Below are 24,096 nucleotides of genomic sequence, written 5' to 3' on the forward strand. Positions count from 1 at the left end.
ATAATCTCCAGTAGAAACACCCATTATGTGGCTAAAAGATGGGAAGAGTGATGAGAGACTAACCACACTGCTGGTGTGAAACCACTACAGCAGGGGAACTAGCAACTCACAATTGTGTTAATGTATGCACTTGTCAATCAAAACAGCACCCTACAACGTGGTAATGCCACCAATTCTAAACCTATAAAAATAAGAAGAAACTGAAAAGGCACTCTATTCAAGCGGGAGAAAAGGGAGTTTTCACCTTCACAGCACAATGGCTCAAGGCCAGAAGTACTGCTTTACATTCTTGCATTTTGGTGCCGCATTTCCCACCCACCACAAACTAGGCATCAACTGGTTCTCAGCCTTCTTTGCCAGTTAGACAGTCTTATAGAATACTGCCTACAACAACACACAATATCAAGAAAAATCAATTTTTTGTTGCATCTTTATTTTTCGATTGACATAGTGTAGAGATGTGGCTAGTTTTATGCTTTCAGTCCTCCGTGGACGCTCTTCAGTTTCCAGCCTCTGCCTGCTGGGCTCGCAAGAAGCTAGCCTTTTTCTGCGCCACTCGATCTTGACGTTGGCTGCGAGACAACTTTGCCCGATTCCAACTGCATGCAAAAAAAAAGATGCAGGTTAGACACTACTGATTCACACGATGGAGCACTATTTACTAAAGGGGTAGTTCAGTTCAGCGCTCTTCTCAGCCAGGCCACTACACAGCCTTAGGCGCATTACTCACCGTTTCACCTTCACCTCTTTTGGGGGTTTCTTCTCCATCACTGGGTTAGAACGGATACCAGAGTGGGCAGTCTGGTACATTGCCTCCATCTGTAAGGGTCAAGACCAGAGAGAGTGACCCTCAAGAGCTTCATAGTAGCACAAACCACTAACATGTTTGTCTCATCTCACAGCTTAGATGGCTACACAGTGTCGCTAAATATCATCATACCGGAAGGAGTAAAAGACTAGAAATGAAGTATGAGCTGGGTGACTCTAGACGACAACAGTCAATAGTACCCAAAGCAGCGAGTGGTTAGCCCACAACAAGCAGTGCCAGCAAAAATAGGAGTAACTGCGAGACACTGATGAGTCACCAGCAAAGCCACTCGTGTGGCAGGCCCAAGCATGCCATGACAACTGTGTTGATATCAGGATATACAGTAGGTTTGTGTTACTTGCCTTGAGCTGCGCCTTCAGGTTGTTTGGAACCAGTATGTTTATTGGGACTCGGCTGTGTGCAGAGTTAAAAGCAGTGAGTAGCTCTATCTGAGCGAATGTGGGGCATGAACCACCACTTTTTAAAACTCTTGCCATCGGAGAGGAAAAATGGTATGTGTCAGAGGTAGGAGAATAGAGACAGTAGACATAGGGCGGATGTTATGTGCAGAAGGCCCTACCTGGACATACAGGTCCAACCAGAGACAATCCAAAATTAAGATACTCGCTCTCTAATTTTCCTTGCACTTATGATTTATGCCCTCGGATAAGAAAGGAAGTAGGGTTACTGGGTGACATGGGGAGCCAATGTAGATGAGTTACAGGACGATAGATTGAGCCGATTAGCAAGCGTGAGGACCTGACCTCAGCTAGCAAGCAGGGGTGGGAGACTAATGTGAAGTAGTAGCAATGTAGAAACAAGCAATGGCATAGCCAATAGGTCTCGCCTTTGGGACCTTATGTCTTTAGCCAGAACTTTTGGGTATGTTGTAGAGCATTGTGGCTGCTGTGCATCATGTTGAAAAGTTATAATAAAAAGTGTTAAGCATTTTTGTTAACTTTATACAAACCAATACAATATTATATACAACTGAACAACCTGATTAAAAAAAAATTTGAACATAAAAAATGTCTTTTCGTTTTTTGTACTTGCACTGCTGGTAACTTCTTCCTGCCTGTTCTCATGCTGGTTTGTTATAATTTTTGTATTATGGGGAAGCGGGACATAAATAACGGGGAGTGGAGGTTGGAAAACAGTCATTTAATTAGAACCCGAGCAGCGGTTTGGTGAGTAATTATGTGGTGTGTATTGGAAATGTGTGGCGTTGAATTGTGTGGCCTGGAACTGTGGTGATGAGTGAAATTATGCTTAGTGAAATTGTGTCCTGGTGTGGAGTGCATTTATGTTGATTCGTGGTATTTTGGTTAGTTGCATTGAGTAGAGTGCAATTATGTGGCGTGTAATTATGTGGTACTGAGTGGTATTTGGAGTGTATTCATGTTGCATTGAGTAGAGTAATGATATGGCATATAATTATGTGGCACAGTGGTATTATATGGAGTGTATTTATGTTGTATTGAGTAGATTGTATTTATGTGGCACTGTGTGGTATTAGGTGTAGTGTATTTATGTTGCATTGAGTAGTGTAATTAGGTGGTGTGTCGTTTTGTAGCACTGAGTGGTATTATGTGGAGTGTATTTATGTTGCAATGAAGGAGTGAAGGCAATGGTCAAAGATGGGCTAGAGCGACTGCCTGAATGGAAAGCGCAGAACGAGACTGATACAAGGATGTGGCTGTGCAAAGAGTAACAAGAAGTGGTTTGGCAACAGAGTGTCAGAGGCTGTGACAGGAAATGGATAAAAGTGACAGCAAGAGGTTTGCAGAGAACGGACATGGAGAGACTGGGCAAAGAGGGAAATGGAGAGTGGAGTAGTAAACAGAAACAGGGGAAACTGTTTAAAGTAGAACAGAGATGTCGGCTAAGAAAGGAACAGGAGTTGGCAAGTTAAGCATGAGGCAGCCTGACAAAGTTTTGAGTATTAGATTTGGGGGAATCCGGGGCCTAGGAGTTTTATCCAACCAGATAGGATAGATGGTGTGTGATCAGAGGTGCATGGGAAGTACCTCGGCTGAGCAATGAGGGGCGTGCATTATTATATCATTTGAACATGCACTCATACCCTCTGTTAGAAAATACAAGGACTTGTTTCTGAAAACGACAGAGCTCAAAATACAAAAACGTGTTGTTTGGGGCGAAATGTGCTTTTTTTAACTGAGCTCTTCACAGCTCCAATCAACAGTAATATGCCATCTTCAGACATATATGAAAACCAGAAGGCTCAATACACTAACTGGCAAGCCCGTACCAGACACCATGGCAAAAGCAAAACTAGAGTGGGACAACCCTGCATAAATCATGCATATAATTTGTGTAAATGCTATCCACTCACACAGCTCTATATCTTATTCCCTTTGCAGTGGTATGTTGCACCACTCCATGCGTGTGTGAGGTGAGGTGGTGGCAATGTGCCGTACAAAACCACTGCGAACAAATATGAAAACGCAGCCAAGTTTAACGCAATAACAAGAATCAATGCCTAAGTCTGAAAATTACTGAAGTCTTCCATCAAAATAAGCTTTTGACAGAATTCCCGCTATTTGACAAGGAAATCCATTCTGAGGCAATCACTTTTTGTGCAGAACTGCTTGTTTGCGCCTTAGAAAAAAAAGCATGAAAGAGGAATGCTGCTTCCAAAGGGCACGAGCTGTAAATGTCGCGTGACATGGCATTATTGTGAGAGGGACTTCCTTCAGCAAGCCGAATGAGGAAACCGGTAAAGTAATCTCCCGGACAAATTAGGAATGTACACCTTGAGGGTAAATATCCCTCGTCTGCAAGACAGCAGTTTCCAGAGAGTGGGGGCGTGGGAGACTTTTTTGTTATGGACTCCTGTCTGGCACTATGAACACAGCACAAATGCGGACAATCTCTTTGCAGGAAGACGGCACCGAAATTGTGCTCCTGAGGCAGATACAATGTGTGTCTAGCAAGTCAGGCGGCGGCCCCCTTGCAAAATAGACTGATCCGGTCATCCGTCTGAGGTCGAGAACCACAGAGTAACTCTGATGCAATTAAAAATGGTTGCTTTGAGACCTTTGAAATGAACAGTAAAAACCTGCCCAGTAAACCATAAAATAGGCCCATAAACCATTTTGAAAAAACGGCCCGCAAACCGACCTGCCAGACTAGCCCATCAAGCAATGCCTGACTACCATATAGGCCAGTCCAACCCTCCTAGAAACCCAACGCATGGCTTGGCATTCCACTATTCCACTTACTTTTCCAGTGTTGAAAGTTTAGTGCGAACACCGTGAAGTTGGAGGGCCTGCCCCCCCCCCCCCCCCCCTCATTTCCCAATTACCAGCACCTACAAACACGCCCAGCGGATGGCCAGCTCACACCATGTTATCGCTGGCACCTTTTCTCGTCTTGGACTTTCCAGTATGGGCCAGCCCAAGGGCAAAGACACTGGCGCAACCTTGAACCCTTTGGTTTTTATGTGACCGCAATTCATTCTGGGTGTTCACGCCTGGATTGCTTCCACTGACCTAATTAGATTAACACTTCTTATAGCATAAGTGCGTTAGTGATGACGTGGCGAGGTGGCCATCCCGGCAGAGTCTGCATTGGTTAAAAAAGTGAGGCTTGATTAAAATGTCACGTGCAACACGGGGCGATTAGGCAGCTGATTTTAAGCAATCTCACCTTCTCTGGGGCCAGTCTTGGCGTTATGGCCCTTTATCGTATCTGTTAAATGTTCCAGCTACTGAGCAACACGTCCAGCCAGCTCTGTCATTTGAACATACAGACCAAAGACGTCTTTGCGAGCGCTGAAAAGACGCTAGAAGAAAAGAAAAAAAGCCCAAGCGAGCGTACTGCAAACAATTTAAGGAATGCAGTGCTGGGCCGCTGCTCGCTCCCGAGCTCCCTAGGCCAGGGGGGAGAGAAGGCAGGACATGCACCCGCCTTCGGACAATTGTGTGCTGTCTTTCTTAGAAATGATTCAGAAAAGGGGGTGGTGATGAACAGAGTGTCTGAATTAAGCAGACCACTCTTACCCAGTCCAAAGATCAGGGCTTGATCCATCACCGTTTTTTAGCTCACTGCACCATCCCAGCTCAGAACTTGGCTATATGCAAATTAGTCTGACCCTGGCCCAGTGCATCATGGGAACAGGGCAGACCAAACTACCAAGCCAATTCTTCACCAGAAAGGAGACAAGCTACCGGGGACCGGTTTCTGGCATTTCAGCCGTCTTCGGCCCGGCTTGCTTGAATCCTGATGGTGCAATGAGCTAGGGACTCACATCTGAGTATACGGCGTTGGAGAAAAACCAAAGACTCAGACGACAAAGCCAAATACAAAACTTCCCATCATGAATATATGGCGAATATTGCAACAGCAAAAAAAAACTATCTTGCCGACAAAATAGATCAAGCAGGGAGCTGCCAAAAAAACACTATATAAAATAGTGAAAGACTTTACGAATCCCTTACCTTGCCAAGCAAACGCACTTGAATCCCAGGAATGGGCAAACCAGCTATCCGTATATTTTAAGGATAAAATAAATAATATATATATGACCTTCCCTAATCCCACCCCCAACACTGATGTTCCACATTCCCTGCACCCTTCATATATGGAGAATCCGACACACACCATGCAACTATTAGAATTCAGCCCCTTTACTACAGACATGGTAATAAAGAATCTAGGGAAGATTAAATCAGGATCCCCAAACGACTCAGCATCATCACAAATTCTAGCCAAAATAGGACCAGCTATAGCAACTGAACTTACCAATATTTTTAATACGTCTCTCGCACAAAGTACTTTCCCAAGCAGCTGGAAGGAAGCAACGATCAGGCCTATCATCAAAAAAACCAATGCTGACCACACAACTCCTTCAAATTATCGCCCAATAGCCCTCCTCCCCCTGTTTGGCAAAATGATGGAGGCAACTATAAACTCCCAACTAATGAAACATCTAGAAGATAACAAGATACTAGACGCCACCCAATCAGGCTTTAGAGCCCACCACAGTACGGAAACGGCTCTACTCGAAATAGTGGATAATATCCGCCTTGCCATTGATTCAAAGAAATCAGCAATCCTGATTCTGTTGGATCTCTCTGCAGCGTTCGACACCATCTCCCACACAGTACTAATAGAGAGACTGGTGGGGGTTGGTGTCGGGGGCAAGGCGCTGGGCTGGCTACAAAGCTACCTGACAGACAGGAAATCTAGAGTCAAAACCGGTCCCTTCCTGTCTGATACTACAGATAACAACATCGGCGTCCCCCAGGGCTCAATTTTGAGCCCAACGTTATTCAACGTTTATATGTCCCCCCTAGCCAAGATAATCAGGAATCATGGCTTTCAAACAGTCTCATACGCTGACGACACACAGATCCTGGTCACCATGGGTCCCGACCCAGGCGACACCAAAATTAGATTTCAGTCCTGCATGGTGGCCATTAAAAAATGGATGACTGAGAACTTTTTGATGCTTAATGCAGAAAAGTCCGAAATAATGCTGTTCGGAAAGGCACATCAAATATGGGAACAGGACTGGTGGCCCATCGAACTTGGTCAATGCCCCCCACCCAAAAATACAGTCCGAAACGTAGGAATTTTAATGGATGACCAACTCACAATGCAACCACACGTTAACAAAGTGGTACATACCTGTATAGGCCTTATGAGAAGCCTTAGAAAAATATTCAAATGGCTTCCTTTAACTAGCAGAAGACCACTAATCCAAAGCTTAATAACCAGCCGGCTGGATTATGGCAATGCATTGTTTGCAGACATAAATGCTTCTAACATAGCCAAACTACAGACCATCCAGAACAGTGCAGCCAGGCTAGCATTGGATCTCCCACCAAGAACCCCGTCTGCCCCCTGTCTGAATCAACTACACTGGCTACCAGTCAACAGACGCATAAAATTTAAGGTCTGCTGCCTAGTCCACAAATCCTTAAACGGACATGGACCAGCATATATCAGTGACAAACTGCACCGATACAGCCCAATGAGAAATCTTCGCTCCTCCAACCAACTACTGCTAAAGACGCCTAGAGTCCGCACAGTGAGGAACGGGGACAGATGCTTCTAAAAAATCGGTCCCTCTTTCTGGAACTCACTTCCCTTAGATCTGAGAGCAGAACCTAATCTGATTATTTTCCGTAAGAACCTAAAAACTCTGCTCTTTAAACCTTAGTCATCCACTTCCCATACATACTGGTTCTGTTCTGTCTTTATCCATCTGTCAGCGCTACGAGACCTAATGGGTGAACTATGCGCGATACAAAAACAAATACAAATACAAATACAAATACCCTTCCACGCTTATGGTGGACAAAAACGGTGATGGATCAAGCCCTGATCTTTGGACTGGGTAAGAGTGGTCTGCTTAATTCAGACACTCTGTTCATCACCACCCCCTTTTCTGAATCGTTTTTGGCCACGATAGGTGTGGCAGGGTATACTCAGACATGAGTCCCTTTCTCACTGCACCATCAGGATTCAAGCAAGCCGGGCCGAAGACGGCTGAAATGCCAGAAACCGGTCCCCGGTAGCTTATCTCCTTTCTGGTGAAGAATTGGCTTGGTAGTTTAGTCTGCCCTGTTCCCATGATGCACTGGGCCAGGGACAGACTGATTTGCATATAGCCAGGTTCTGAGCTGGGATGGTGCAGTGAGATAAATAACGGTGATGGATCAAGCCCTGATCTTTGGACTGGGTAAGAGTGGTCTGCTTAATTCAGACACTCTGTTCATCAGGACCCCCTTTTCTGAATCGTCTTTCTTAGAAAGACGCATGCACCAGCCAATAGCGTGAAAAAGCACACACACAAGCGTGTGGTTGGAGTTTAAAGTCCCCACTAGAAGTTTCGCAGAGCAGCGCCTGCGCATTGGTTCACTTGAGACCTAAAAATATAAGCAGCGCACTGAGGAAAGAAGTGCAATGGTGGTGCTTTCTGATCACTCAAACTTGCAATTTTCTCCTTCAGATATGATCACTGGGTTGAGCAAAAGAAGATACAGTGAGTTAACTTTTAGTCATCAGTTTAGGGACATTTAAAGTCTTTAAAGACAATTGAAATAAATCCTGCACAAGTATGATGGTATTGGAAGTTTATTCAGTCATTCCTGCTCTTCACCTCGTGGCTATTCGAAGTATTGCGTACACGTTTCAAGCAGAATAAAGTCAAATCTCTACTTTCTTGCTAGTACAAGCATTTGCAATGTAATAGGTCTCGCGTTTGTGAGTTTTTTGTGGGAGTTATTTGAGTTGTAAATGGCAATGTCTTTTACGGTTGTGTTAACGGAACATTCAAAGCACATTGCAGCCTTCCTTCCTATATTGGAGGAGGGGAAAAAACAGCGGACACTTTAAAAGCAGCAGACCCAAGGCCGCACAGTTTAAAAATCGGAGAAACCAAAGTAAAGTTTTGTGATTTGAAAAGGAGGTCCGACAATACAGGGTGTTTTCCGTACACACGTTATTTGTGTCTTTAGCTAGCCTTGCCCGTATCTAAGGGTGCACACACAGATAATTAGTGTGTACACACACACACACGGGCTATTTGTGTGCGTCAGCTGCTCTCGGCAGTAGCTCTGCCCTATTACTACGGAGATAGTTTGCAGTTGCTTTTAAAGTATTGTGATTTTATGGCCTGGGGGACTGCGTCATCAGCTTTAATTTAATTACTCCATGTTCGTGCGTTATAGCAAGACCCCAGCTGACGCTCATGTCTCCTGTAGAGGGCTCTCCAGACCACATCATCAGCACTGCATGGTGGGAGGCGGGGTGTCCAGTAACTGGAGCTCAGATAAACCAAACAGCTGTTACTGCATGCTACTCAGAACTGCACACACCAATAGCAAAGTGCATAGACACTCAAAAAAGATTACTCTTTGCTTGCAGGCCTATACATTGCAACGCAGTATTGCTTTCTTACGCTGCCTACTCATAGGATAGGTAATAGGCACTGCCTCTATCACTTCCTGCTCCCATTGAGGGTTGTTTTCACGCTGCATCTTGCTCTGCCTGCCATGCTCTCAATGAGGGGTGCAAACACAGCATCTTACACTGCATGCTTAGCGCACAAGAGGAGCAAATTGCACTGTAGGCACTGTATCTTGCTGTGCATGCTCACCGCTGGAAAGCTGTGCAATCCCTTGGACACAGGTACTGCATATTACAGTGTCAACTTACAGCATACTTCTGAAGAGGCATTGCGTCCTACGCTTCTTGGTCACGAGAACCAACGTGCAAACTGCACATGGCCCTACATATTTAGATGCCAGATCACATGCATGAGATAGTCACGCTAAAGTGGGGATCACACTGCAACTCGTCATGTAACCTGCACTCTGGTGACGCCGTGAGTTATGCGCACTGCACTGGAGACTGCACCGGGTGATTCGGCACTACACAGGGTAAGGTGGTCCAATGGAGAACCCATGCAGTGCAAGATGCAGTGCAAGATGCAGCGCCCACAGCTGTGCAAGCCTTGCACGTTAAGATGGCAGTGTAGGATGTCATTCAGTAGTTCGGCGCTCACCCCACTGTCACCATGCAGGGTGTGCACCTTCCACTGTATCGGAGACTCACTTACTAATTAATGGCCTATTGGGCGCTAGTTTGTGTAAATAAATATCAAACAACGTCAATAGCACTAGACTGGGTCACTGCACGAAGCCACTGCTTGCTCACAGCAAAATGGCAGACAGGAGTCCATAAGGCAGTGTAGGATGCTGAAAGTTCCACTGCCTGGTGAGACAGTGGGCTGCGCGGATCACTAGTGAATGACATCTTAACGCACGAGGCTTGCACACTAGTGGGCGCTGCACCTTACACTGCATGCGCACTCCATTAAACCACCTTGATGTATGTGCACCACATCTTGCTCTGCTTCCCACGGCGTGTGATGCAGAAAGTGCTAAATAGTCAGTGAACACGCTGCCAGTTCACAGCACGAGACTTAAACACGGTCCTGAAAAAAAGGCGCATTTAGCACATACTTGTGAACAGAACACGTGCACACTGAACGAGAGCGCTGCATTTTATGACGCGTCGTTATAGACGGAGACCCGGACACTGCGCTGGGGCACTGCACCGTGTCTTCCAAAGAGACGCCGCGAGCAAAAAACACGCTGTGCGCATGCACATCTCCTGTCCGGGCAGGCACGCAAGCAGGAGACAGGGAGGGAACAAACATGCCTTCCTTGCAATCAAAAGCAAGGATTTTTCACGTGTGCCAATGAAAAGCATGGGTGGAGCTTCCACCCAGCTTCCAAAGCAAAACCAACGACAATAGTCTGGCAAGTGAGTAACGCATGTGCTGCGTCGCTAGGCGAGACCTGATAAATGATAATGTAAACTGCATGGCTACTACAGTACAAAGACACAAATTACTGTTAAGTTAACGTGTTTAATACCAAATATTTCCCAGAAGTCCACTTTGGAGTGCAGTGTTAACAGACCACAGTAACAAAAAGTACTTTTTCTACACTGATTTCTCCTTTGTTGCAAACCTTGTATTAGTGCATTTTTATATTAAAATAATGTTACCAAATGTAAACAACATGTAATGCATATGACAACTAGTCACTTTTCATGCATGTTTAATCTCCCAATACGTGCACACCTTTAAAGGAAGCTCTCTTATTCCGGTGTTAAAATCTCTTGATAACAAGCCTCAGACAAGAGGGATTTGCCATGTGTAGATTATTACTGAGAAACATTGTATGAAATCGATTTTTTAAATTTCCTATGGAGATATGCAAAATAATAATATGCTAGTCACGCAGAACAGGGCTGTGGTGGAAGCAGGTGTTGGGGGAATAAAGATGGAATGGGCAAGGATGTTTCATTAATGACGTAGTTTATGACTGCCTTATGGTCCTGTGTACCATGTCTCCCGATAAGGTGCGTAGCTTGCTTGGTTTTGAGAAGCTGATTCCTCGTTTGAAACATTATTGCACAGATGAGCATTTCACGAGAGTTTACTTATCTCTATTTTTTCATTGGGTGGAACGTTTTGTTCTACATGGCGTGAAAGAAGGAAAGCTTGATGGTCAAAATATGAAATGCCTGATTTCACTAAGCATTGGTGAGAGGTTTAGAGCCACTGTAAATGAAAGGTAAAAGTGGAAGCTTCAAGATGAAATTCTCAGCTACAGAAAAGAAGGCAACAATAGATTGTGAGCATTTCAAAAAGATGCAGGACATGCTGTGATTCTATCGACTTCGAAGAAACATTAATTTCTTGCTGTTCGAAGGTAATTTGTGCTATAGTGAAAGGTTGATTTCCAATACATTATCATGCTGGATTTCTTTACTTATGCTCAATAAGGAGTTACTTGAAAGGTAGGCTGCCTGTGAAGAAGGGCAGGGTAGGGGGACTAAGTATCCCAATGGCAGCATAACGCGATGGAGTCCTTACCGACCTGATGAGCGCGAAGACGCTGATATATCAGACTCTTTTCCCTGCCTCAGCTGCCGCAATAACTAAGGCTCTAATCCCCGCTCCACAGCGCGCCAGACTTGAACCCGAACTGGTTTCCTTGGGAGGCAGACCTTCACATACAGGCCAATCGGAGGGCTTGCACCAAGGTCACGACAAGCAGAAAACCCGGAAGAAACAAACGGCGTGCAGGCTGAAACCGGACTTGCAACACCGAGAGGAGACACCAACAGAATCAAGGACATCAGCGACGGAGTCCAGGATGCTGCTAAAGGAGCCAAGGACGCCGCCACCACGCAGAAGGACAAGGAGGAGCCTCCATTGGAAGAACCAGAGGATCCTGACATCTGGTCCGAAGACTGGTGGACCCCGGGGGACACGCACGAGCCCCCACAACTCAGGAGAGTTGTGGCAGACAGCAGTACGTAGCGGTGACCTCACGCTCAGGGAGGGAATTGGGGTGGGAGAGATTGGGAGGGAAACGGGCATTGTTTTTTGTTATCCTTCTGTCCCTCTAGCATAATACCCCCCCTTTTCTTTAGGCCTCGCCTGACAGACGTGTAACAATCCCTTATAAAGAGACAGACTACCCCCATAAGAACCTCCTTCACCTTTTCTGTTTGACCTTGCACACGGTGTGGTGACGGATTCAGTAAACTTTTCCAAACCAGAACCAAAGAGTGACCGCTGTTCTCTTTTCTTATGAGTGAATTCGGTACCCCGAGGAAAACCCACCACAGAGGAAATCACGAATCCTTGGTCCACCTGACACCATACCAGAAGAAGATCCCTGGAAAATATTGTGCTGAACTTGCTTTTGATTGTTATTCCCCAAAGACTCTTACTTCATAGTTCCCCTTATTCACTAAGGGCCTTACCCAACCTAAATAAAGTCTACACTATTCAACTCATACGGCCTCCTCGCTTCTGTTTCCGACCTTTCCTCCGACACTGCGATAAAACATCAGGTCAACAAGCCTAAACTGTTCATGCAGCCCAGCGAACAGCAATAACCATGAGAATATCAATGGAAAGTCCATCAGGGCTTCTTGTGCGCGGTTTGAGGATGGCGAATGCACAAGCAGGTAGGCAACAAGGATCACCACTATTGGGTGCAACATTAAATGATATGTTGTGGGTAAATGAGTCTGTGGCGTCTTAAATTGGACTACCTGTGGGGTTTGATTTAGTGTGCCAAGTGGTGTCTTGGAGAGGTATATATTTTTACGGAAAGTGAGGTTGTGAGAGAATAAATGGGATACTGACCAATTGTTCTTCCACCTTATGTATTCACCATGATTTTATGAGCCATGCAGCTGTACAAACTGTCTTCTGCATGTGGGCATGAGGAGGGGTGGGTAAAGTCACTTTATACTTGTTAGTTTCCACTGTGTGCTCAAGAACTGAAGGAACAGTAAGCTAAGAAAGAACGTTAACAGCAGATGTTGAAACAGCACCAGTCCTCACACTGTGAGAATGTATTCATGCTTTGCTAAGATTCTTGCTTGAGTTTGTATAAAGCTTAACTTATAACAACAACTGTCTGCATACATGCTGACTCAGCTATTTCAATGTATGCCAATATAGTTCAGATTGTGCCAGGCAGAGCACACTTGCAAGCTGACCGCTTCGTATCCCTCAAGCTTGAGCTTAAATAAACATGCCTCAGCTTCTGGGTTTGACGGATGTCGCTCATTAACAGACAAATGGACCGGATCTGCGCATTCACAAAGTGCTATGGTGAGCTTGGGGATATCAACTAAATGGTCCTTATAACATACTACATGTGAGAGCTTTGTTACAACTATTGTGTTCTATTGGAAATTGTGAATGTTTAAGATTATATGCGACACGTTTATGAGCTCGGTAAGATCCAACCTATGTCTTGTGCGCGCTGTGGTCATTCTAATGAGTTCTGCTGTCTATTATTTAATGTAACATACTTTCGAATGTACATGGACTTCTTAGGACACCCCTGTAAAGCTGTATGTTATCTGGTGTGTGTTTAAAGTTTGTTACCCAACTACATAGAAATTCAAAACTGTGTTGGATGGGTGATCAGTGTTCTGTAAGCAGTTGCATTTAGAGTTTTATGTTGGTAAAATGGCAATTCTGCTGCAAATGTGGCAATGCCAATTTATATGATCTACCTACACGGTGATGGATGTGTGCAAGACGCTTCACCTGTTTTCTGTCGCATGCCGTGTACAGGGGTCTAGATTTTCTACCCACCAAGATCTGGTGCAGGTTAGCTCTCGGGAGAAAAGCACAGGACAGGCAATGCAGACACAGATCAGACAGTCGATTGCGCCTGTACACCAAACACTTACCATTGTTGTTGACTTGACTTTAATACCACGAGTATGGAGAGTACAATGCGTTTGCTGCTGCACAAGGCCATCTTAGCTTCACACTTACCATGTCAGCAGCAACACCATGCTTCATGTATTGTGAGAACTGCTTTTTGAAGAGTTCCTCGTCGTCGTCTGCCAGCTGCTTCATGTAGTCGCTCACATTCTGCCCGTAAATGTGGCGCCGGTGCGTGTCGGCGTGAAACTCCTTGCTCTCAGAGTCGTAGCCAGGGAACCTCTTCATGCTGCAAAAACAGAGGAATGTGTGAGGCCCCAGCAACCAAGAGTGAGCATAAGAAATATAATTTACACAGGTACTCTATGGATACCTGTGTGGAATGGAAAGCCCTCCGTCCACTGCCCCTTTCATAACACTGAAGACCCTGTTCCCAGTCGAGGTTCTGGTCAGCCCAGCATCCAGAAAGCAGGTAAAGGCACCTGGTTGGCCATCAATATCCTCAACATTGTACTCATCCCCTGTGATCTCCACCTGTCCCTCGTACACCTTGTCCAGTCCAAACTTATTCAGCAGCTGAAAAGACAGGTGCAGGGCACCGATTAGAGCGTGGTCATACCAGTACTTTTGAAGGGGAAAATGAACAATAGACGCAAAGACAAGCAATGCAACTGTACTCAGACAATGCTACTAAAGGACATGGATGCAGGCACACAAACAAATTATAGCAGTAGTCTCCATGTAGGACCTTCTAAGGCAGCAGTCGCTTGCAGGTCACCTAACGCGTGGGGGACATATCTTATGAATGTTTAAAACAACAAGCACGATTCACAGACAGGACGACAAGAAGGCGATTTCTCTCTGGAAACGGTTTAATTCAGGCACCCCATTTGCAGCAGGGATGTACCACAAGGTGAATGGACACCAGCAGCCTCTGTGCTGACCAAAGAAGGGTTAATAGTGTTAAATAAAAGGATCTACAAAAGGTGCAGCATGCAAAACTTGCAGTATAGAGTCTTACCCTGCGGGCCAAGAGAAGGCCAGTGCAATAAGCTGCTGCATAGTTGGTCAGCCCGACTTTCACGCCATATCTGGGGAGCTCATGGGAGTATGCAGCGCTTACAATCATGTCTCCCTCAATTCTGGCGAACGCTATCTGCAGAGGAAGAGCAAGAAGTACAGAACATAATGCAGGAGTAAACACAGAGTGAGACCAAGTCTTGCAAAAGCGCATATAGGCCTAAGAATTAGTGCTGCCCCAACTCCTCACACACCTCATCTTGTGAGGTCTTCCTTCAGTCAACATACACAGAAAGGATTCACTGCAGACTAACATTTTCATAGTTTCAAGCATCTTAACACACTCATGCATGCCTTCGCCAACCCCTGGATACAGCACTGAGCTCACTGGACTTAAGGTTGCATAACAAAGATTCAAGAGTATCAGAAAGAGATTTCTTTTACGGCCTAACATAAGCATGAAACACCCTGTAAATAAAACGCAGAGCATTCCATGTGCACTTAAATCAAAGACAATACAATGTACTGGAAAGTAACACAAACTAACAATTGTTTATGACCTTTATTTTCCACACTGCTCTATTTCTATCCCTCCCATTCCTTTCTTTCTCCTCCTATGCAATGTAATAGCCTTTACCAGGTTCAGCTATCTGCACCATGTTACTCTGCTTTTAGCCAATGTTAAACTGTGAAGGTTTTCCGTCCGGACCGGACTCCAATGCCCCCTGCAATATGGCGGATCACAGGACCGAAACCGAAAGTGTACCGAGCGGTCTAGATGCTCAGCCTGGAACAGATGCCAGTCGTGAGCCCGGGAGGAGGGGTAAAAACACTGCATCTGTATTGCAGCGGGGAAGGAAGACGAGACGTGGAGGACAGCGCGGACCCAGGACAAGCCGAGAAGAAGCCTGAATCCACAGGCCCGAAGGAGGAGGAATCACCCCGACGACGGGACCTGCCCAGACCTGAGGAGGAGACCAGCAAGGACGACCGCTCTGGGAGCAGCGCCCTCGAGTCCGGTACTTCAGCAGGAGAAGAGGAGGCTGTGACTATCCTCCCCACGGCCCAGGAGGGTCGTGGGCTTAGGCAAGTACTGGTTCCTTTTTATTTCGTGGTTGGCGAGAGGGAATATGGGGCACAGCAGGATAATACCACTTTCCCCCTCCCTCACTTAGGCACCATACGAGTAGGAATGGGCAACAGTAGCACAACCCCATTCAGCATCCCAAAACCCAGGCGAGAGCCCTGACATTTCTTGTTTTTGTTGCTTTTCCGGTTCCCCATCCAAGGAGACATGCCCCCCCCCCCCCCCTCCCACCCCCCATCAACCCACAGGCGACCAGACCAAAGACAGCCAGAAGGACCAGGAAGGACTTTCTTACAACCCCCACAGAGACTCCCAAGTGGTTTAATCCCTTTCTTTTCTCTTTTTTTTTTTTTACTTTACTTTGTTATCATCTCCATTCTCACTTGTTGAGGAGACAAATCCTCTGTGCAGAAAAGTCCAGGAAACACTGGGACTAATAGAAAAGAGAACCCCCACATATAAAAGATCTTAGTACTCCTGCCACAAGTCTTTTGTGTGTTACTCAGGGGTCGAGGGACAACCAACCACGTCCAGAAGAGGGGCCCGAGTAGACCAACACTTCAGGTTTTGTTTATCTTGTGAAACACCTGCATAATTACAAGCCTTTCACACCCTACATAAAATATTTCAAACCACAATAATTTTTGCTCTGTTTTCTTACTGCCAGCATTGCGCTATTGCTATTATCACATCATGTGAAGTAATTTTCTACTTCACCAGTGTACGTGGGACTCATGGACCAGTAGAGAAAGGCCTGAGTATTCTACGCATTCTGCATGAGATTTAACAGGCAGGCAGTCATGCAACACACACAAACACCTCTTTGTTCCTTGTCACTACTTCCTTCATCAACTGGGAGTAAATATCCACATAAATGCAATTCACAACTCTGAGATGCGCACCAAGGACTACTTGCCCCCACATTCCCTTTAAATTAGAGAGTGGAGACATGTACAATTTAAAAAACAACTTTGAAGTCACTACCACCAGCTTTATGGGTGTGTGTTAGGCATAAACCCGCCAAATGTAGTAATATATCACGCAGGCATAGATCACTGCCTCGCTACGCATCACGCTCGAACTGAAAATAGGGAAACGGGCATCAACTGAGAAAAATAATAAACACCCTAACAAACCTTACTACTGGAAGCACATCTATATAGCCTATAGAAAAATGTGCAGACTTGTCAAGCCCCGATTGTTAGCTTTGCCAGTGCTTGGTTAGAATCTGCTCTGAGGAAGGGTAAAATGTCTCGTTTGGCTGAAACACGAAGAACAGCTCAAGTCAGAATGCTATTAACAGACCATGGGCCCCAGTCACAAATGCATTAGTGTCTGTCGTAGTATTGCTGGAGTGCAACTTCACATACGCTTCAATGCATAATCATACCTAGAGAGATCTATGCACATGCATTTCCTATCTGATGTGCAAAACTTTATGCCGTGATTCCGTAGAATGCCCTACACCAAGTTCTACATTTTAATTGTAGATGTGGGAGTGGTACGTGTGATTGGCTGGAAAATATATATACATATATATACCCTATAAGGTGGGAGGAGGAAAAATGAAATCAAAGAAGGACTAAGGGGAAACACGCAAATACAAAAAACTACAAAATGGCAAGTCATTTGCAATTCACCAAAGTTATATCCACAATTACTCCATCTAAGCCTTTACTTAAGCTACACACCAAATGGTACTGCAAGGCAGTGACATGCATTAGTGGAGGTAGGGAATAAAGCTACCAGCCCAAACACGTCACCTAAAAATAAATAAAATGGTTTTGTAACTGAACATTGCTGATGCTTATATTCATGATAAAATGTTAAAAAGAAAAATATTAAAACAATATTAATGCAAAAAATGTACAAAAAAACATGTACCTCCATACACCAATCACATTGGACAAATGTAGAAACAGTAAATACAATAAACAAGCATTGGAAATGCAATAGGTCTCGCAGCATTAGAGTTAGTGCTTTTAGAATTGTTTATGGGTTTTTTTTGTAAATCTTTAGCATTTTTGTTTCCTGTAGCCAATGCTAAAGGTGAGTGAGTGAGTGTGAGTGAGGGGTTGAGGGTGAGTGAGGGTGAGGGGTTGAGGGTGAGTGAGTGAGGGTGAGTGAGGGTGAGTGAGGGTGAGAGGTTGAGGGTGAGTGAGGGTGAGTGAGTGAGGGTGAGTGAGGGTGAGTGAGTGAGGGTGAGGGGTTGAGGGTGAGTGAGGGAGGGTGAGGGTGAGTGAGGGTGAGGGTGAGTGAGGGTGAGGATGAGTGAGGGTGAGTGATGGTGAGGGTGAGGGTGAGGGGTTGAGGGTGAGTGAGGGTGAGGGGTTGAGGGTGAGTGAGGGTGAGTGAGGGTGAGGGTGAGTGAGGGTGAGGGTGAGTGAGGGTGAGGATGAGTGAGGGTGAGTGAGGGTATATACCCAGCTATGTCTTCGTAGTTGTAAAATGTAGTTGAACCTTGCACTGGTAGGCATTCAATTTAACGTGCTACCATAGATATGCTTTCAGAATATTAAATTCGAAATTTACTTTGATTTTGCGTACTTTTGCTGTAAAAAATGTTATTGCCATGTAAATACCTCTTCAATTGCATTCTTGAAAATAAATATTAACCTCTATGAAGTTAAATGTGTATAAATTACCTGTAATTTAAAAAAAAAAAGAAAACAGTATTGCTCGGGTTTCCGTGCTTTTGGCATTAAACAGACAATGTGTAACCCAGAGATATTTTTAACAGCTCACTTCCCACTCAAATCGTATGAATACAATTGCTTGCAAGGCACTGAACACATGCAAGGGTTAGTTTTAGCAAGATGCTGAGAGCAGATCTTTTTATTTCATGCACTGAGTTCAGATGCTTGACTAATAAATCTAACGTACGGTTATGCACATATGATGTAATTAATTTGCTCTAAGTTCTGATAAATATAAACCAAGAGCTCTAAGAAGGTCCTATAAAGTAAAATAATGCTACGTACACAGACTACTTGGTAATCATTGCTGTGCTGTTGCCAAACCAAACCATCTAAACGGAATGTAGCTATAGATTATGGTTGATTTCTGGCCAGTGAAGAAACAAGAAATCATAACATTTGATTAAAGTGGCAGTTTGGCACTTATCATATGGCCGTCAAGTTGAACTGTCGGGGGCAACTTTAGCTGTCACATCAGACTAGAACAACATACCTATACAGAAAAAAAGCTTCCAACTGTGTTATACGCTTGATGTAGCTACTCTTAGCAGTGTAAATACATTACACCATTACCACTGTGAGGTACTCAAAAGTACACTGGCATGCAAGGAAATTATGAGGTCCTCCAGCACACCACTGGTTCGCGATCACAAAGTAGGTATGGCAAAATCAGTCACGTGCCTGGCAGACCCTGATGTGTGACTGCCACAGATCTAAAGGGGCAATATCCATGCTGCCCGATAAGCCAGAGTCATCTGAGAGAATTTAAAAACAAGGTCGCTGCGATTTCAGGACCGTGTACATCCATGCCATTGTAAAGGACGAAACTGCAACTGTTAACCAATGACTACGAGGCAATGAATGATCCATCTGTATTCAAAACGTATCCCAGCCTGTGGCAAACGTATATTTCACTGTTCCCTCGCATGTTATCAATTGCTTTCATAAATTACACAATATTGGGAGGTAAGGACATTTCAGTGACGAGAAGCCAACCAGTTATGTCACAGGAGACGAAAAATAAATAACAGCTGTTCTCTCACGGCACTTCCGCTCTCATGGCAGAGCTGGGCTGCAGGAACTCGGAGGTTAAGAAAAAAGAAGCCGGAGGGAAGAGAGGGGAGGGGGGAGGAGAAATGCGACACGGCGGGAAGGGGAGGGGGCGAAGCGGGTCAAATAAACAAAAAACAAGCTGGAGGGAAGAGAGGGGAGGGGGGAGGAGAAATAGACTAAAACAACATACCTATACAGAAAAAAAGCTTCCAACTGTGTTATACGCTTGATGTAGCTACTCTTAGCAGTGTAAATACATTACACCATTACCACTGTGAGGTACTCAAAAGTACTTTGGCATGCAAGGAAATTATGAGGTCCTCCAGCACACCACTGGTTCGCGATCACAAAGTAGGTATGGCAAAATCAGTCACGTGCCTGGCAGACCCTGATGTGTGACTGCCACAGATCTAAAGGGGCAATATCCATGCTGCCCGATAAGCCAGAGTCATCTGAGAGAATTTAAAAACAAGGTCGCTGCGATTTCAGGACCGTGTACATCCATGCCATTGTAAAGGACGAAACTGCAACTGTTAACCAATGACTACGAGGCAATGAATGATCCATCTGTATTAAAAACGTATCCCAGCCTGTGGCAAACGTATATTTCACTGTTCCCTCGCATGTTATCAATTGCTTTCATAAATTACACAATATTGGGAGGTAAGGACATTTCAGTGACGAGAAGCCAACCAGTTATGTCACAGGAGACGAAAAATAAATAACAGCTGTTCTCTCACGGCACTTCCGCTCTCATGGCAGAGCTGGGCTGCAGGAACTCGGAGGTTAAGAAAACAAGCGGTATAAGGGCATTATTATGCAGCCTGTTAGAGTTACAATCTACTACCTGGCAGCTGAGTGTTGTGGTATTATTGTGGGCGAGGAGGGTTATATACTGTAATTGCATTAATGGAGCGTTTATTAATCGCCAACGAACCCAAAATCTAGTCCTGCTTTCCGAATGACCAACGCATATGCAAATAACCACCACAGAAGTTGAGATTATGTAAAAATGGGCCATGCATATTCACTTTGGATATAATAAAAGCTGAGATGGTTTCACTATTTCGGATGAACACTTTTAGCGTCTGAGACATGATCCGTGTACGCACTCCGGCCAGATCCTGAGAGCATGGAATAAAACATGCCAACCTCCCTGTGCGCGCAGCCCTGGGCACCCATCTGGGCATAGCGAGCGCCGTTCCACCCTGCGCTCTCTTCATCCTCTGCCGTGTGAGGAGGTCGCAGAATCCAGGAAAGCTGCCGGCGTCCTACCGCCCCCTCATGTTTCGGGGTTTCCTTGGCAACGTGCTAATGAGATGCGTGTCACATGGCTGCTTAGGTCAATAACCACGAAGGAAATAAATAAACAACAACCGTGTGTACTGCATGTCGATGGCGAGGGCAGAGGCCAATGGGGGGACAGCGGGTGATTGGGGAAGCGCTAAGGCTGACGCAAACAGCGAGGGAAGGGGGGCCTTTGAGAGAGACGGCAGACAGGACCGGCGCCAGGAGATGGGGCCTCGGAGAAGCCTCTGTTGCAGACAGGATCAGCGGGGAGGGGGCGGAGAGGGGAGAGGTGAGACGAAGGAAGGGAGGGGAGGGGGAGGAGAAATGCGACACGGGTAAACAAAAATTTGTAGAGTGGGAAAGACGGACGGACGGAAGAGAGGGGAGGGGGGAGGAGAAATGCGACACGGCGGGGAGGGGAGGGGGCGGAACGGGGGCGGAGAGGGGAGAGAGAGAGTAGGCAAGGGTAAACAAACACGGACGTGCACGCGCCCGTGACTTTTAAGGTCAATGCGCATGCGCATAAGCTTAATGCGCATGCGCATTGACCTTAAAAGTCACGGGCACTGCAAGGAATCGCCACGATTCCTTGCAGTGTGGATAAAGTGTGGATAACTCGCAATAGTCTCGCTTGCTCGATGCGCATGCGCATCGACAGGCGAGACCTAAAAATTAATGTAAAGGAATGGTCATGTGACTATGCATTGCAGACATCTATTACATAACGTTATGAAAATATAAACATAACTGATGCACATACTTGGAAAATTACAAATATGTAATTTGTTGATTAATTCTAAACAAAACTTCTCACATCTAATGCTACTGTAGATACAATCGAAGATGCACCACTTTGCATGGCACATAGACACAACACAACTGGTGCTGTTTGCTTCCACAAGGTCCCTCCGCACAAAAAAAAGTGCCCGACCCCAGGTGCTTTTTTTTGTGCGGAGGCGTCCTTCCAAACCTTTAAGACAACAAGAATAGGACCGGTAAGCCCTTTTATTTAAGACAAACTGGGAAAGAAGGCTATGAGACAGTGGAGAATAACCGTAGTAAGGTGATAGAAAGGCAACTCCTTACAAAAAGAGATGTTTTTCTGTTTTGATAGTAATTGAAGTTGGCCTATTTTTTAATCAACCCGGGAGGAGTACCAACGAAACTGATACATAAGGTAAAAAATAGGATTATATTATGTCAAAATGGTGAAAAGAGCCCAAATAAACAGGGTAACTAAAAATAAGGTGCGTTTTCTCCTAGAATAAGAAAAAGGAAAGCAAACAAAACTTCCTTAGGAGAACACAAGAGCGGAAGAGAACCTGCTCAAAAGACCGAGAAGGTAGTGCCAGGAAGAAAATACAAACCTGGGTAAGAACATAGAGGTACCTGTGGGTGGGACTCTATAATAAAGAAGGGATGAAAATCTGACGGCCCCTTGTTTACCTTTATACACAGCCCACTTGTGTCTGATAAAAGTCAATTGATGACACCGCATACTAGCGATAAAAATATACCACGCTAGTTATGTCTTCCCTCTCAGTAATACTAAGGTGTGGGAACTTAGTAATACAGGGGATGCAGGGAATAGATCCAGATTACAAAATGGCGGGGTTAAATATTAGGAGACTAGCCAAAATGTTAATGAATCAATGTGCAATTGTTAGATTGAATATTGGACCTAATGAAATGCATTGTGATATGTTTTTATAGATATGATTTAAATGAACAAGTCCTGAAGAAGGTGCAAGATTTTTTAAGGCACCGAAACGCCGCGTCGACAGTTTGTTCCGTTTTTTTTTTCTTTTTTTTTTTTCTTCTTTTTTTCTTTTTTCCACATTTTCTTTTTTCCACATAATTCAGTAAGTCTCCCCAGAAGTAAGCAACTTTAGCGCTACGAGGCCTTCGGGTAGATTTGCGCTCTATAAAACCCCTTTTCATTCATTTCATTTCATTTCATTGTGTAACAATGCTTAAACAGCATTTTTTTTTTAAATTGGAGTTTTTATAATATAGCTGACAAACAGCAAAGTCGAATGTGCACAAGATTGTTTTTATGATGTGTTATTTTTAAACTATTTGAATAAATGAATGAAACTTAATTTTTGTGTATGCAATGTTTTCATGCTATCTTGTGGTCGGATACATATTAAGTTATAAATTTGGTAACCTACGCAATACTTAAATCCCTCTAGCTGATGCAAACGGCCCCCAGGGGAATCTAGCATCACTTATCACTTGCCAAACTCAGGAGAAGGAGTTTTTTGTTTTTATAAGGTTTTAAAAAAAAAAAAAACATTTTAAAAACATGAAATGAAAGCAGAAGTAAAACCAGAGCTTGGGAGTACCAGCCAATTAACTGACGTGTCCTACTTTCTAGGTGGATGTGCACGTGTAAGGATGAAAATGCTGTCATTCACAGTGAAGAAATCCAATGGCAGAAATTTGCTGACTCAATGATCTATGCTATATGACGTGGTGGAGAACCACAATTTGAATGACGCTACTACAGTCCAATGATTGAAGAGGGCTGACCGAAAGCTCCTCTGCATTTCCATAGATGCATGTAATTTTTATTAAGGTTTGTTTTTTGGGCAATCAAGAGGCTGGATAAACAATTAAAGCTGTCTCTAGGTCTGCCCTAAAAAGAAGTGGTAGAGCAGTGTTTAAGTACTGGAAAGCATCATGATGTGCAAGTCTGAGTGTCCCGGTGTTTAGTTGGGCAGCAGTTTAATCCAGTACTACCAATCCAGTACTAGCTCTCCATCTGTAGATTTCTAACTTGAAGGAGGCTTGTTGCATGGCTTTGCAGGTACGAAGACCCCTTCTCTACTAACATGGGGAGCTTTTGCCGCCTTTGCACTCGCTGTACAGAGATTAGCGACAGCCCTTCCCAGAAGGTAGTTAGAAGAAGAAAATCTGCATTTATTCCCCCCCCCCTCTCTTTAGTGTGTCTCTTACTCACTCAATGCTACAGTCACTCACCTGGCTAATGATATCCCGGTTCGTGATCCGCACAATCAGTCTGTACTTAGGGGTGTTGTATTTGTTCTTGTCTTGAATGACCAGGCGTTTCCGTGCATAGTAATCAGTCTTTCCCTCTGGGGAGGCAAAAAAAGTGTTGGGAGGTCTCATTTTTGGAATTTTAGATGCCCCCAAAAATTAAGAGAAAACGAGTATCTCCTACCATCGAGTGTGTGCAATGCACCCCCAAAGTCGAGAGCAGGCGTGGAGGCATGAACTGCATTCCACTCAGGGGAGGGTCACAAACAGGCATGCTGACAATATAGCTTCAATATAATGCGAATGCACAAGTAACTTACAAGAACTTAGGCCAGAACCATGTACAAGTTCAAGGGTCACTGAAATAGACAAACCTTTGTTGACATAAGGT

General features: G+C 44.8%; 1 protein-coding gene across 1 annotated transcript in view; it reads right to left on the reverse strand.

Moving 5' to 3' along the window:
• Window positions 1–412: 412 nt before the first annotated feature.
• Window positions 413–24,096, reverse strand: part of LOC147709947 (large ribosomal subunit protein uL18B-like) — a 38,163-nt gene continuing 14,479 nt past the window's right edge. The window contains exons 3-8 of the mRNA XM_086920607.1: window positions 23,688–23,803; window positions 14,578–14,712; window positions 13,930–14,132; window positions 13,668–13,845; window positions 731–819; window positions 413–599 (exon numbers count right to left, since the gene is read on the reverse strand). Coding sequence (XP_086776733.1) covers window positions 500–599; window positions 731–819; window positions 13,668–13,845; window positions 13,930–14,132; window positions 14,578–14,712; window positions 23,688–23,803 — 821 coding nt within the window. The 3' untranslated portion in view covers window positions 413–499. The remainder of the gene's footprint in view (window positions 600–730; window positions 820–13,667; window positions 13,846–13,929; window positions 14,133–14,577; window positions 14,713–23,687; window positions 23,804–24,096) is intronic.

Source organism: Lissotriton vulgaris, chromosome 5 (genome assembly GCF_964263255.1).
Source record: "Lissotriton vulgaris chromosome 5, aLisVul1.2, whole genome shotgun sequence".
NCBI classification, from domain to species: Eukaryota; Metazoa; Chordata; class Amphibia; order Caudata; family Salamandridae; genus Lissotriton; species Lissotriton vulgaris.